This window comes from Pristiophorus japonicus, chromosome 24 (assembly GCF_044704955.1).
Source record: "Pristiophorus japonicus isolate sPriJap1 chromosome 24, sPriJap1.hap1, whole genome shotgun sequence".
In the NCBI taxonomy this organism is placed as follows: domain Eukaryota; kingdom Metazoa; phylum Chordata; class Chondrichthyes; family Pristiophoridae; genus Pristiophorus; species Pristiophorus japonicus.
Window position 1 is genome coordinate 11392031 of NC_092000.1, and position 15162 is coordinate 11407192.

The 15162-nt window shown below is 47.8% G+C and overlaps 1 protein-coding gene across 2 annotated transcripts in view; it reads left to right on the forward strand.

Moving 5' to 3' along the window:
• Positions 1 to 15162, forward strand: part of camsap3 (calmodulin regulated spectrin-associated protein family, member 3) — a 224681-nt gene extending 209519 nt beyond the window's left edge. For both annotated transcript variants that reach the window (XM_070867249.1, XM_070867250.1), the window contains 4 exons: positions 3730 to 3826; positions 7369 to 7484; positions 8703 to 8821; positions 12601 to 15162. In XM_070867249.1, coding sequence (XP_070723350.1) covers positions 3730 to 3826; positions 7369 to 7484; positions 8703 to 8821; positions 12601 to 12903 — 635 coding nt within the window. In that variant the 3' untranslated portion in view covers positions 12904 to 15162. The remainder of the gene's footprint in view (positions 1 to 3729; positions 3827 to 7368; positions 7485 to 8702; positions 8822 to 12600) is intronic.

Sequence of the window (15162 nt, forward strand, 5' to 3'; positions counted from 1 at the left end):
GTAGTTTTACGAAAGAGAACCTTGGAGCTAGCACAGCTCCATCTTGTGGCAGGGATGTGCAACTGCGACAGTGTGACAGGTGGCTCCCATCGATAGACGATGATCCCCAACTAACCAGCGTATGACCTACATGGCAAATTTTAAATATTATAGATTCGGACTTTATTCCCTTTCACATGCTTTTCCAAAAAAAAATTCCAATTGTGGTTCAGTTACATTGAGCTTAACAGATTCATGCAAGACTCCGTTGATATGTTGAGGCTTTAAGCATTGAACAGCACATATTAGAATGCTATTGTCACAAAGCTAAATTTCACCCCTCTATTACATTTTATCTGGTGCTCTGGAGACGAGAAATGGAATTGTTCCCATTTCGTATGTGACCAGGGCATAATCAGTAAAGTTCCCTGTGCTCTATCCCAATACGGTCAGCCGTGGCTCAGTGGGCAGCACTCTCTTGCCTCTGAGTCAGAAGGTTGTGGGTTCAAGTCTCACTCCAGGGTCTTGAGCACAAAAATCCAGGCTGACACTCCCAGTGCAGTGCTAAGGGAGTGCCGCACTGTCAGAGGTGCCCTCTTTCGGACGAGACATTAAACCGAGGCCCCATTTGTGCGCTCGGGTGGCACTATTTTGAAGAAGAGCAGGGGGAGTTCTACCTGGTATCCTGGGCCAATATTTATCCCTCAGTCAAACATCACTTTTTTTTTTTAAAAAGCCAACAGATTATCTGGTCACTATCACATTGCAGTTTGTGGGAGCTTGCTGTGCGCAAGTTGGCTGCCGCGTCTCTCTCATTACAACAGGGGCTACGCTCCAAAAAGTACTTCATTGGCTGTTGAGCGCTTTGAGATGTCCTGAGGTTGTGAAAGGTGCTATATAAATGCATATCTTAATGTCCCCAACCTCCAGTGCGCCCCCTACTGGCCCAGCTAGATCTATTTTGGATGGGATTGGACAGGTTAGATGCAGGAAGAATGTTTCCGTTGTTGGGGGAAGTCCAGAACCAGGGGTCACAGTCTAAGGATAAGGGGTAAGCCATTTAGGACCGAGATGAGGAGAAACTTCTTCACTCAGAATTGTGAACCTGCGGAATTGTCTACCGCAGAGAGTTGTTGAAGCCAGTTCGTTAGATATATTCAAAAGGGAGTTAGATGTGGCCCTTACGGCTAAAGGGATCAAGGGGTATGGAGAGAAAGCAGGAATGGGGTACTGAAGTTGCATGATCAGCCATGATCATATTGAATGGCGGTGCAGGCTCGAAGGGCCGAATGGCCTACTCTTGCACCTATTTTCTATGTAGCTCTATGTATTTCCGTTTCCCACAGCAGCCACAATATGGACCTCTTGATGCCAAACGAGGGTCGAATTAGGGACACGCTTTGTCCTGTAGATCAATTCCCATTGGCCGCCTGCTGACGGAGCTGCCTTTCACCCCATTAGCCTGGGCTGGATTTGAACCCAGATCCCAGAGGTGAAAGGTCACCCTGTGCCAAGCAGTTCTCCTCTCCTCCCCCCCCCCCCCTAGTTTTGGTGTCCCCGCAAGAGGAAACCTCTTCTCTGCATCTACTCTATCGAACCCCTTTCTAATCTTAAAATACCTTCTCTTTTCGAGGAAAAAAAGAGCCCTAGCCTGTTCAATCTTTCCTCAGTTCCAGCATCATCCTTGTAAATCCTCTCTCTACCCTCTCCAGTGCCTCTATGTCCTCTTTATAATACCCCCCCCCCTCCCCCCCGCCCAGCACATTAATTTTTTTTTGAACTTGTGTTTTCTTCATGAGGTCCAACACACTTAAAATAAAATTCAAGTAAATTTGTATCCATTTACAAGATACCGCACAGATGTGAATCGTATTAACCTATGGGTGCAAAGAGTGATCAGTGTAAATGGAGTACTGTGCATAGTTCTGGTCTCCGTATTATAAAGAGGACATAGAGGCACTGGAGAGGGGACAGAGAGGATTTACAAGGATGATACTGGAACTGAGGAAAGATTGAACAGGCTAGAGCTCTTTTTTTTTTTCTAGAAAAGAGAAGGTATTTTAAGATTAGAAAGGGGTTCGATAGAGAAGATGTTTCCTCCTGCGGGGAGACCAAAACTAGGGGCCATAAATATAAGATCATTACTGTGAAATCCAATAGGGAATTCAGGAGAAACTTCTTTACCCAGAGAGGGGTGAGAATGTGGAACTCGCTACCACAGGGAGTGGTTGAGGTGCATAGTGTAGATGCATTTAAGGGGAGGCTGGATAAACACAGCGGAGAAGGAAATAGAGGGACACGCTGATGGGGATGAAGAGGGGTGGAAGGAGGCTTGTGTGGAGCATAAACACCGGCACGGACTAGATGGGCTGAATGGCCTGTTTCTGTGCCGTATGGTCTATGTCCATCATCATCATCATCATAGGCAGTCCCTTGAAATCGAGGAAGACTTACTTCCACTCAAAGTGAGCTCTCCACTGATCGAAGCCATTTCATTGGTGAGTCTATGCTAGTAACATGGTACAGTCCAATACGGGAATTACAGTCTCTATCGCAGGTGGGACAGACAGTGGTTGAAGGAAAGGGTGGGCGGGGAGTCTGGTTTGTCGCACGCTCCTTGTTTTCTGCAGTCTCTCGGCGACGAGACTCGAGGTAAATGTTGACTGATGTACAATGTCTATGAATTTAAATGTTTGTGTAATGTTTTAAGCAGATTCACTGCTTTAAGTAGAATGTTTCTGTGACTGGATTTCTTTTAAGACCCCTTTTATATTTTCTTGTCTTTGATCTGTGCGGAGACCATCTGGGACCATGGGGCTGAGAGAAGTGCCTGCTCTTGCTGCTGTGACACTTGAGTTGGTCAGGGAGTGACCCGCTCTTACTGGCCTTAACCATAACTAAAACCACCTATTTCTACCTCCGTAACATCGCCCGTCTCCGCCCATGCCTTGGCTCATCTGCTGCTGAAACCCTCATCCATGCTTTTGTTACCTCCAGACATTCCAATGCACTCCTGGCTGGCCTCCCACATTCTACCCTACGTAAATTTGAGGTCATCCAAAACTCTGCTGCCTGTGTCCTAACTCGTACCAAGTCCCGCTCACCCATCACCCTCTGTGCTCGCTGACCTACATTGGCTCCCGGTTAAGCAGCGCCTCAATTTCAAAATTCTCATCCTGATTTTCAAATCCTTCCATGGTCTCGTCACATCCTCTCTTTGTAATCCCCTTTCAGATTCACCAGCCCCCACCGAGATGTCTGCACTCCTCAAATTCTGCCCTCTTGAGCATCCCTGATTATAATCGCTCGACCATCAGTGGCCGTGCCTTTTGTTGCTGGACCCTAAGCTGTGGAACTCCCTCCCTAAATCTCCCCACCCCTCCGCCTCTCTTTCCTCCTTTAAGATTCTCCTCAAAACCTGCTTCTTTGACCAACCTTTTGGTCATTTGTCATTTCTTCTTATGTGGTTCGGTATCAAAATAATTTGTTTTGTCTTATAACACTGCTGTGTGAAGCGCCTTGGGACATTTTACAATGTTAAAGGTGCTATATAAATACAGGTTGTTGTTGTTAACTTGGCATCTTGCCACTGCTGCCTTGGGCCTGATTGGCAACGCAATGGTGTGAATGATGCAGGTAAAGCTTCCACTACCTCACATTGCCCAGGCACCTTTAGTAAAAGGTTTTCAACAAACAATTACAGCCACGTGACCAGCTCCCTTTCTCTCTCTCTCTCTCTCTTACTTTCAGGCTCCAGGCTGAATAAAGTGTACTCTCGGTCCACGCTTTCGCTCTCAACCATGGTCAACGACTCGGCCAACAGTCTGTCCGTCAAGAAAAGTCCAAGGTATCTCTCTACTGCTATTTATTTACAATTTTTGAGTGCCTGGAGTCTTCGGGAAGGCAGAAGCAGAAATAGTTTAGTATCTGACGCAGAACTTGTCCTTCCTACCTTTGCAGTGGACCAGGGGTTCACAAGACGGATGTGGATGAGGGAGGCCATTTGGCCTATTTTATCTCCTCTGTAGAAAATGAGGCATCCAGCCATATGACCATAAGAAATAGGAGCAGGAGTAGGCCACATGGCCCCTCGAGCCTGCTCCGCCATTCAATAAGATCACGGCTGATCATCGACCTCAACTTCACCTTCCTGTACTATCCCCATATCCCTTGATTCCCGAGTCTCCAAAGATCCATTGATTATATTCAAGACAGTGATCAATAGATTTTTGGATATTAAGGGAATATAGTCAACGACTGAGCCTCCACAGCCCTCTGGGGTAGAGAATTCCAAAGATTCACCACCCTCTGAGTGAAGAAATTTCTCCTCATTTCAGTCCTAAATGACCAACCTCTTATTCTGAGACTGTGACCCCTGGTTGCAGGCTCCTCAGCCAGGTGCAACACCCTCCCTGCATCTACTTGGTCAAGCCCTGTATAAGAATTTTATACGATCTCTTTTTAGCTCTCTCAAAGAGCCGGCACAGGCATGGTGGGCCAAATGGCCTCCTTCTGTGCTGTAAAATTGTGTGGCTCAGTGGGTAGCACTCGCGCCTCCTCAGTCAGCGCTGAGTGAGTTGCCAACTTTCGGATGAGACGTTAAACCGCCTGCCCCCTTGGGTGGATGTAAAAGATCCCGTGGCACTATTTCGAAGAAGAACGGGGGAGTCCTCCCCAGTGTACTGGGGCCAATATTTATCCCTCAATCAACATCATTTTAAAAAGCCAACAGATTATCTGGTCATTATCACATTGCTGTTTGTGGGAGCTTTGCTGTGCGCAAATTGCCTGCCGCGTTTCCTACATTCAGAGAAACAGAAAATAGGTGCAGGAGTAGGCCATTCGGCCCTTCAAGCCTGCACCACCATTCAATAAGATCATGGCTGATCATTCCCTCAGTACCCCTTTCCTGCTTTCTCTCCATACCCCTTGATCCCTTTAGCCATAAGGGCCACATCTAACTCCCTCTTGAATATATGCAATGAACTGGCCTCAACAACTCTCTGCGGTAGAGAATTCCACAGGTTAACAACTCTGAGTGAAGAAGTTTCTCCTCATCTCGGTCCTAAATGGCTTACCCCTTATCCTTAGACTGTGTCTCCTGGTTCTGGACTTCCCCAACATCAGGAACATTCTTCCTGCATCTAACCTGTCCAGTCCCGTCAGAATTTTATATGTTTCTATGAGATCCCCTCTCATCTTTCTAAACTCCAGTGAATACAGGCCCAGCCGATCCAGTCTCCTCTCATATGTCAGTCCTGCCATCCCGGGAATCAGTCTGGTGAACCTTCGCTGCACTCCAATAGCAAGAACGTCCTTCCTCAGATTAGGAGACCAAAACTAGTGTCAGCACTTCAAAAATAACTTCATTGGTTGTAAAGCGCTTTGGGACGTCCCGAGGATGTGAAAGACGCTATATAAATGCAACCATTTCTTCTTGGTCATAACAGTCTGAGGTGTGTCGAATAAATTGTCAAAATTTAATACCCAAGCAATGTTACCTGTCTAATATATCTCCTATTGTTTCTCTTCCAGTGCGGGACATGTGGGACTGAATAGGTATATGTAAACGCTGATGGTAAAGATCCCGGAATTTACAAGGCCTTAAGCGGTTGCCGCAAGCTCGATGGAAGCTGGCGGCTACGCGGGAGCCGCTTAATGCTGCGTGTATTCAGGGTTTCCCCCCCACCCCCCCCCTCGCTCATCCTTCTACGCACCACCTGCAGTTTCCTCTGTCAGTGGAAGAATGATGCGGCCATGTAGTTTAGACCAGCGTGGTAGCGTCATGTGACTTCTGTAGTGTGCCATTTTTAAAAATCTACATAAAATGACTCCTCCCCAAATTTTATGTACTTTATTTGCAAGCGATGTTCCCCTTGCGCCGCGCGGTACTCCCACAGTTCCCGCATAGCCGGCTCACCGGCTGCTAAAATAGGAATAACCGTGCATGCACGCCGCTATTTTGAATGGGCCGTGCACCCGAAACAAAAAAATGAAAGGGAACGTTGTTTGCAAGGCCCATTGGCTTGTGGTTTTCACGGAAAAATGGGATGGAATTGTGGAACGTAGTCCCCACGAATCCTGGAATCCCACAACATTAAAAATAGGAGTCGGCCATTTGGCCCCTCGAGCCTGCTCCGCCATGCAATAACATCTACCTCAACTTCATTTTCTTTCTTGATCCCCAGATCCCTTGATTCCCTCAATATTCAAAAATCTATCGATCTGTCTTGAATATACTCAATGACTGAGTCTCCACAGTCCAAAGATTCACCACCCTCTGAGTGAAGAAATTTCTCCATCTCAGTCCTAAATGGCCGACCCCTTATCCTGAGACTGGGCCCCCGGTTCTAGATTCTGCAGGCAGAGGGTTAACATCCTCCCTGCATGTACCCTGTCAAGCCTTGTATAATTTTGTGTTTCAATGACATCATCTCTCACTCTTCTGAACTCTGGAGAATATAGGCCTAGTCTACTCAATCTCTCCTCATAGGACAATCTCCCCATCCCAGGAATCAGTCTGGTGAATCTTCGATGCACTCCCTCTATGGCAAGTATATCCTTCCTTAGGTAATGATGAAACAAATTTAACCGAAGCCATAAACTAGAGGTTTATTGGCTTATAATTGGATCTCACTTAGTAGATAGAGCACAACGCTAGCATGGACTGGTTGGGCCAAATGGCCTGTTTCTGTTGTCTGTGTATATCTGTGCAATAAAACTTGCCCCGTGCTTATCTCATTTCAGTGCAGTGAGGTGATTATCGCTTTGTACCACACGTGTGTGTCTGACCTTTGAACCATTTGGTTGACTTGCGTGGTCTCCTACGGGCAAGTGTTGGTGGTGCACCAAAACACAAACTAACACACGGCATTGGGATTGGCCACTCGTGTCTGGGGGCTTGACTGCTGAAGGGGAGTAGTCTCTGTGGGGGCGAGCTTTTGGACTGCTGCCTATTAATGACATTTGGTTGATTTATTTTTCTTGGTTTCCAATCGATGACCTTTCCATTTTCGTCGTCTGGTTTTCAAAGGGCAGCTGGCTAAATGGAAGGGTTCTGAAGGCACTCTGGACTACAGAAGGGACCAATAAAGTGATGCAGTCCCTACTTTTGACGGACAATGGCTGTGGGAGCTGGCACGAGATCTGCAATTGTGGGTGCAATTGATGAAGGTGGAGTTGAGGTCGAAGATTGGCCAGGATCTTATTGAATGGCGGAGCAGGCTCGAGGGGACGTATGGTCTACTCCTGCTCCTATTTCTTATGTTGTTCGAGCGTCAGGCAGCCCCGGAACTATTGTTTTCAGAATTGTTAACGTGTTGATCTTCCTGTCGCTTTTCTTTTTTTTTAAAAAAAAAAACCTACATTTTTATTGATTCCACTCCACAGGACCGAATCCCCCTCTGGGCTCCAATCTCCGAACCGACTGGGTAATCACAATGGGGAGAAGGACTGGGAGAACGCTTCAACTGCCTCATCTCCAGCGTCGATCCCAGAGTACACAGGTGAGCTGTTTACCGCCCCCGGTGTGAGCACGTGTCTCTTCTCTGGACGCGCTTCCAAAAAAAACCACATCCACCTGGCGAGATCACTTGTCCTGCTTCTTTCCCTGTCCTTTCTAGGCACGTGAGGCAGGGGCGGATTAACCGCGCAGCCCCAGGCCCACCAAATAAATATAGGGGAAAAAAAAAAAACAAGGCCTCCCAAATAGGCTGAATAGAATCGACAATGAGAGAGGAAAAACCAGACCGAGGAAAATAGATTCACTTGTTTATACCGATACACTGATGTACCTATATACACTGATGTACCTATCTACACTAATGTAGCTATATACAAAAGTACCTATATACACTAATGTCATTGTCATCGTCATCATCATCATAGGCAGTCCCTCGGAATCAAGGAAGACTTGTTTCCACTCTAAAAATGAGTCCTTAGGTGGCTGAACAGTCCAATACGAGAACCACAGTCCCTGTCACAGGTGGGACAGACAGTTATTGAAGGAAAGGCTGGGTATTCTGGGGTGAGTGTCTCACCTCCTGACTCCCCAAAGCCTTTCCACCATCTACGAGGCACAAGTCAGGAGTGTGATGGAATACTCGCCACTTGCCTGGATGGGTGCAGCTCCAACAACACTCAAGAAGCTCGACACCATCCCGGACAAAGCAGCCCACTTGATCGGCACCCCATCCACCACCTTCAACATTCACTCCCTCCACCACCGGCGCACCGTGGCTGCAGTGTGCACCGTCTACAAGATGCACTGCAGCAACTCGCCAAGGCTTCTTCGGCAGCACCTCCCAAACCCGCGACCTCTACCCCCTAGAAGGATAAGGGCAGCAGGCGCATGGGAACACCACCACCTCCACGTTCCCCTCCAAGTCACACACCATCCTGACTGGGGAATATATCAGCCGTTCCTTCATCATCACTGGGTCAAAATCCTGGAACTCCCTCCCTAACAGCACTGTGGGAGCACCTTCATCACACAGACTGCAGCGGTTCAAGAAGGCGGCTCACCACCACCTTCTCAAGGGCAATGAGGGATGGCCAATAAATGCTGCCCTTGCCAGCGACGCCCACAACCCAGGAACGAAGAAGAAAAAAAGCTACCACATCATAGACCACCAATAGAACCCCTTCCCATTACCGTCCAGATCTTTTTATCTACTGAGTTTGGAAATAGAACTTCCCCAAATAAATGATCTTTTCTTCCGCAGGTCCGAAGCTATACAAGGAACCCAGCGCCAAGTCGAATAAATATATTATACAGAATGCCATCACTCGCTGCTGCCTGGCAGGAAGGGTGAATGAGCCCCAGAAGAATAAGATATTGGAGGTAAGACTGACCTGCCTTCTGTTCCTGCCCCTGGGCAATGCGATGCAGCCAATTGTAGATGCACAGATGCACTCATCGGGGGAGAGACTGACATGAGTGTTTTTTTTACCGCAGCGAGGTATCTGGAACGCGCTGCTTGACAGGGCGGTGGAAGTAGTAACTTGCCAAAAGGCAATTGGATAGCTGCTTCAGGCCTTTGCAGGGCCACAATTCCATTAAAGGGGAGGGGCCACTGCGACCCCTGCAGGCCGACTGGGGGCCACCAGGGAGGCAATCGACCAGGCCAGCGGGATCAACACGAGGGCTGTCATTAGCGGGCCGATGCAAGAGTTGGCCGACAATTAAAAATGGCGTCCCTGGGCGCTAAAGGCCTCCCCTTTCAGGGGCGTTCTGGCGGCGGATGCCCTTCGCGACTCGCGGGGCAATGTCCCCTTCACGGGGTCAAAAGGGGTCGGCGCGCACGCTGATGATGTCACTGTTTGTTGGTTGCGCGCTGGCCCGGGGCGCTAATTGTGGGGTGCGGCACTACTGGCACAGTGCCCCACCCCCCACCCCCCCAAAAAAAATCTATGGGGCAATTTCCCGGGAGGCGGTAGCAACCACCCCCCCCTTGCCCGGGTGGAAATATTTTGCCCCCAAGGACTCTAGATTTAACCCACAGGTCTTGTTTGATTTTGGATTGGAGGAGCTGTGGTAACCCTGGGTGATTGGGGGAACGGAGCAGTAGCTGGGAGTGTGGAGAATGTAAACATACATGTACGCGCTGGCATTGAGAATTCTTTTCCAGCTGACCCCTGAGGTACAGTAATATCCATGCAAAGCAATACTTTGCATTTAATTTCTGGCCGGCCTTTCTCTCTCTCTCTCTTTCTGTCGCCCAAACTTACAAAATGCAAATGACTGAAGTCGGATCAGACAAATGTATGTGGAACACAAAACCCATTTACATAATATTTGAATTAGCTGTGCTCTGGTGCAGGGAGCGTACTGTTGTATTTAAAGGCTCAAAACGCGATCTTTGTATTGGACGCGTGTGTGTCAAGGGTTGCTGCTCTTGATGGGGGTGCGATTGACGGAACTTTTGCTCCGTCCAGTTTATCCGCCTATCTCGCAGTCGTGGGACTGGTGTTCAATCTGGCCTGTCCCTTTAAACCCAGAAAATCCAATTTCTGTTAACTTGGACATCCCGAGGTAAAACAGGGGGCTTAATTACTGTTGCTGAGGGAAGCTCGTTTGTTTGGTCCCTGGCTCTTCCACTTTAAGAACATAAACAGGAGCAGGAATTCAGGATCCCTCCAGTAAGGTTAACTTATTGACCAACTCCCAAACAGCGACACTGCAGCACTGTTGCAGAAAGTGTATGGTTGTGTGCAGTGCTGGCACTTTTCAGCAATGCAGCTGCCGTGCAGTGTCTCTGCTTAATGCTGGTCGATAATAATTGAAGAATCTCTAACCTGCTTATTTTTTGCCAATAATTAAAGTATTATTTAAGCCACTGTTTCTGCCTAAACTGCTTTATTTAAAATTTGATTTAATTCTTTTAGGGTAGGCCATTTGAGCCTGTTCCACCATTCAATATTGACGTGTATCCTAACTCCATCCACCTGCCTTGGTCCCAGAACCTTTTACACCCTTGTCTGGCAAAAATCGATCCATCTCCGATTTTTAACATTTGATTTTCACGTTGGCTCTCCCGGCCTCCCATCTCCCACCCTCCATAAACTTGAGCTCATCCAAAACTCGTCTGCCCTGTGTCCTAACTCTCACCAGGTCCCGCTGACCCATCACCCCGCTGTGCTCGCTGACCTACACTGGCTCCCGGACGGACAACACCTCAAATTTAACATTCCCGTCCTTGTGCTTAAAAAAAATCTCTCCATGGCCTTGTGCCCCTCCCTATCTCTGTAACCTCCTCCGGCCCTACATCCCTCCTCGATCTCTGTGGTTCTCCAATTCTGGCCTCTTGTGCATCCTTGATTTCCTTTGCTTCACCATCAGTGGCTGTGCCTTCAGCTGCCTGAACTGTGTAACATTGTTTGTAAAAGGAGAGACAGTTATTTTCTGCTCATCTTGTCAACGTGGTCTCTCTCAAAGCTTAGAGCACTGCGTACAGATCTGGTCGCCATATTATAAAAAAGATACCAAGGCACTGGAGGGGGTGCAGAGAAGATTTACAAGGATAATACCAGAAATGCCATATAGGGAAAGGATGAACAGGCCGGGTCTCTTTTTCTCTTTTGGGGGGGGGGGGGGGGGGGGAAAGGCTGAGGGGTGACCCAAGAGGTCTTTAAAATGATGAAAGGTTTTGATTGAGTGGATACAGAGAGAATGTTTCCACTTGTGGGGAAGAGCAGAACTAGAGGCCATCAATATAAGATAGTCACCAAGAAATCCAATCGGGAATTCAGAAGAAACGTCTTTACCCAGAGAGCGGCGAGAATGTGGAACTCGCTGCCACAGGGAGTGGTTGAGGCGAATAGTATCGACGCATTTAAGGGGAGGCTGGACAAAAACATGAGGGAGAAGGGAATAGAGGGTTATGCTGATAGATTTAGATGAGGAAAGACGGGAGGGAGCTCGAGTGGAGTATAAATGCCGGCATGGACTGGTTGGGCCGAATGGCCTGTTTCTGTGCCGTATAGCCGATGTAATCGAGGGATAGTGCGGGAAGATGGAGTTGAAATAAAAGATCAGCCATGGTCTTATTAAATGGCAGAGCAGGCTCGAATGGCCGACTCCTGCTCCTATTTCTTATGTTCTTAAAGTGAAGAGCCAGGGACCCGATCAACGAGCTTCCCTTGGCAACAGTAACCAGCCTCTGTTTTACCTGGGGTTGTCTAAATTAACAGTACTTGGACTTTGTGGATTTAAAAGGACTGGCCAGGTTGAACACAAGCCCACTCTCAGTAGCAGAATGTAACTCGTTGTAAGGACCGCATATTCTCCAACTTAATGACCTTTTCATGTGGTGGATGCAGATTCACTGACTTTCCGTCAAGCGAAAGCTGGATTTGTTTCTGCCTGCGATGGAGATTAGCTCTCACAGAAGGTAGGTACTGCAGGGAATTTAATGGCCAGAGTGATCTGGACCAGTTTTGATCACCTAGATGAGTCGGAGAGGAATTTCCCAGATTTTTTTTCCCCCCCAAATTGGCCTGGGTTTTGTCTGTTTTTGCCGAACCCAGGAGATCACATGGTTTGGGGCAGGATGGAGTGTATATGTTGTGATACACAAGGTATCGCAATTGTGTGGGATGGGCTCGATGGACCAGATAGAAACATGGAAATTTACAGCGCAGAAGGAGGCCACTTTGGCCCATCGTGTCCACGCCGGCCGACAAAGAGCCGCACGGCCCTCGGTCAGCAGTCCTAAAGGTTACATATAAACCAATGAACAATGGCGGACAGGTAAAGAGCACCCGGCCCAACCAGTCCGCCCCACACAACTGCGACACCCCTTACACCGAAACATTCTACACTCCACCCCAACCGGAGCCATGTGATCTCCTGGGAGAGGCAAAAACCCAGGCCAATTGAGGGGGAAAAAAATCTGGGAAAATTCCTCTCCGACCCATCCAGGCGATCAAAACTAGTCCAGGAGATCTCCCTGACCGTATTCGATTCCCTTCAGTACTTGCCATCGTATCTGTGCCAGCCAACAAGTCTAATCCTGCCTTTACCTGTCCGTCATTGTTCATATGTTAATGGAAGATTCGCTGATGTTTCGACCTACTGATGTACTGTTGTCTCTCTCTCTCTCTCTCTCTCTCTCCTCACAGGAAGTGGAGAAGAGCAAATCGAACCACTACTTGATCCTGTTCCGCGACGCCAGCCGCCAGTTCCGGGCTGTGTACGCAGTGTCCCCGGACTCTGAGGACATGTACCGGGTGGCTGGGGTCGGACCCCGGGTCATCACCAAGAACATGATCGAGGGGATCTACAAGTACAACTCCGACCGCAAGCAGTTCACCCAGATCCCCAGCAAGACCCTGTCCGCCAGCGTCGATGCGGTCACTATCCAGGGTCACTTATGGCAGACAAAGCGGCCGGGAACTCCCAAAAAGCCAGGAACACCCAAGTGATGGGCTCTTGCCCCCTCCGCCACCCAGCCCTGTACAGATGGACGAGTCCAAGTCTCGAGGCTCCGGTTTGCCAACATATTCTTTTTATCGTTTCTACTCTTTTTTTTTTTGTTTTCTTCCATGGATTTTTTGAGCCGCACCAGAGTCCAATCGCCATTTCTGCATGCTGCCGTCATTTGTCCAACACCGCGCAAACAAGTGCATCAACGCTTGCATCCTGTGGAGTGAAGCATCTTGGGAAAAGAGGTTCCGAACCGGACTTCCCCGAGGACCTATAGAGATTGTCCCAATGGATCTACAGAATAATGGGCGTTGGGAGGGTTAGGAGAATGGGGAAAGGGTTTTTTTTTCTCTGAAAATCAAAAAGCACTAAAGTGAAATACACTTGGCAAGGGACTTCCGGAAGGGTCAATACCTTTTTTAAAAAAAAATAAAACTAGATGTATAAATTTTTGAGGCTAAATTGCCGAAGATTACTACTGATCATCGAAATGTTGTCTGTATATATTGAAGCTATTTAAATGATTTAGCTGTTTGTATAGATGAGATATTTAAGTTACTCTGTTGCTTATTGGAAAGAATGATTGGGTTTTGGAAATGATTGAGAGTTTGCAAGTTACTGTACATAACTTGTTCCAGTATTTTGGTGTACAATAAGTGAGTTCTATTAACTATTCTAAGTAATCAACTAAAACCATTCCTACCTGCCTGCATTGTCGGAAGAGTGAATAATACTTTGAGCCAGTCTCTTGATGAGCGGTGTGTTCTCAAACCCAAACTATCTCAACCGTAAGCTGAATGTCGAAGTGGGTTTAAGCCGATAACCTCGCTCGTTACATGGCCCCCTCCTCCGCTCGAATCTGACCAGGACTGTGTAACCAGGCTTCAATTTGGCCGGGTTGATCTTTTTGAAGGCAGAGCGAAATCTTGGACCCTTTAGCCGTCTGGAAAGTTGGTGCTGAGTGAGGTGTCCGCCTTTGGTTAACTCTAGCTCTTTTAAGGTTTGAGTCGGTGAAACCAGTGGGTGGCTGCGGTATTCACTCCGAGGTGATCTCGAGGTGTTGAGCTTACCCTTGGGGAAGTTCCTCTTCTGGTACTTGACTTTTAGGATGTTCTCCTGGATTGCGATCCAGATGTTGACTGTTCAGTTGCTCAGGTGTGAGCTGCACCTTCCGGCTTGCGATTGGAGAAAGGGGGTGTGGAGGCAGAGATCTGAGCCAGGATTTGTTTCAATGCAATTTCCCAGCGAATCGAGACCATTCCAATCTAGTCCAGGTGTGATTTGGAATATGCAGGCTCCAGAACAGCATTTCTGCCCGTTCCAGGTAACATTGCATCTGTACCATTTTAAGGAACTCCAAAGATCTGCTGAAGTTCTCCACATACAAAGCTCAGGTTTACTTTGAGACAGCGTCCAGTCTGAAATCAATAGGACTAGGGTGCCCAGTCCCAGTGCATCTCAGCTTACTGAATAATGTAATCAACTCTGTGATGGTTTCACCCAGACCCAGTCTTGTTGTTGAACGTCACTGTGAAACCAGCGGCAAATACAATTGGGAATTATTTATCTCTTTAGAGTTCTGTTACTTTACACTTTGCGTTCCTCTTCCCCCTCCCCAAAAGGTGTGCACGTTTCCCCCCACTGCGCATTAGTTCCAGATTGTCTTGGTCCTGACGCAGATAGCCCAAGCCTCCTTGGCCCCATCGCAGTCACCATCGAATGCGGCTCCTGTTATTTTTAATGATCAGAAGCAAACTTGTACGGGACTTCTATGCACCACAAGTATCTCTCACCCCTCACCCTCTCTTTCCCACACCAAAGCAAAACTAATTTATGCGCTCTGCCGCTGTGTAGCATTCCACTGAAACCTGGTCAACCCCACCCATTCGAGTGTACGTGAGTCAATTCATCGTCAATTTGAGGATTTGAATCCACTGGACTCCCGGAGCTGGCACCGATCTTCTACAGCCTCCAAAAAGGAAGTGTTGGAAGCTTTGTCGGTAAAGGCCCAGTTACCCATTACTTGAATCTGTCAGCCATTTGTTTTCAATCTTCTCGCCTGTCCGCTGGGAGCAACTCTGGCCTCCTGACGGGGACAATATGGACTCATTTTGATGACCTGGTGTGTGAACTGGATTATCCGCTCAGGAGGGACTTAACCATATTGAGAGAATGCGAGTTGTTTGGAGATTGCTGTTTGTACACTTGTGTAAAGAAAAATGTTGAAGAATAATGAAGAATTCCTGAAGTATTTATGC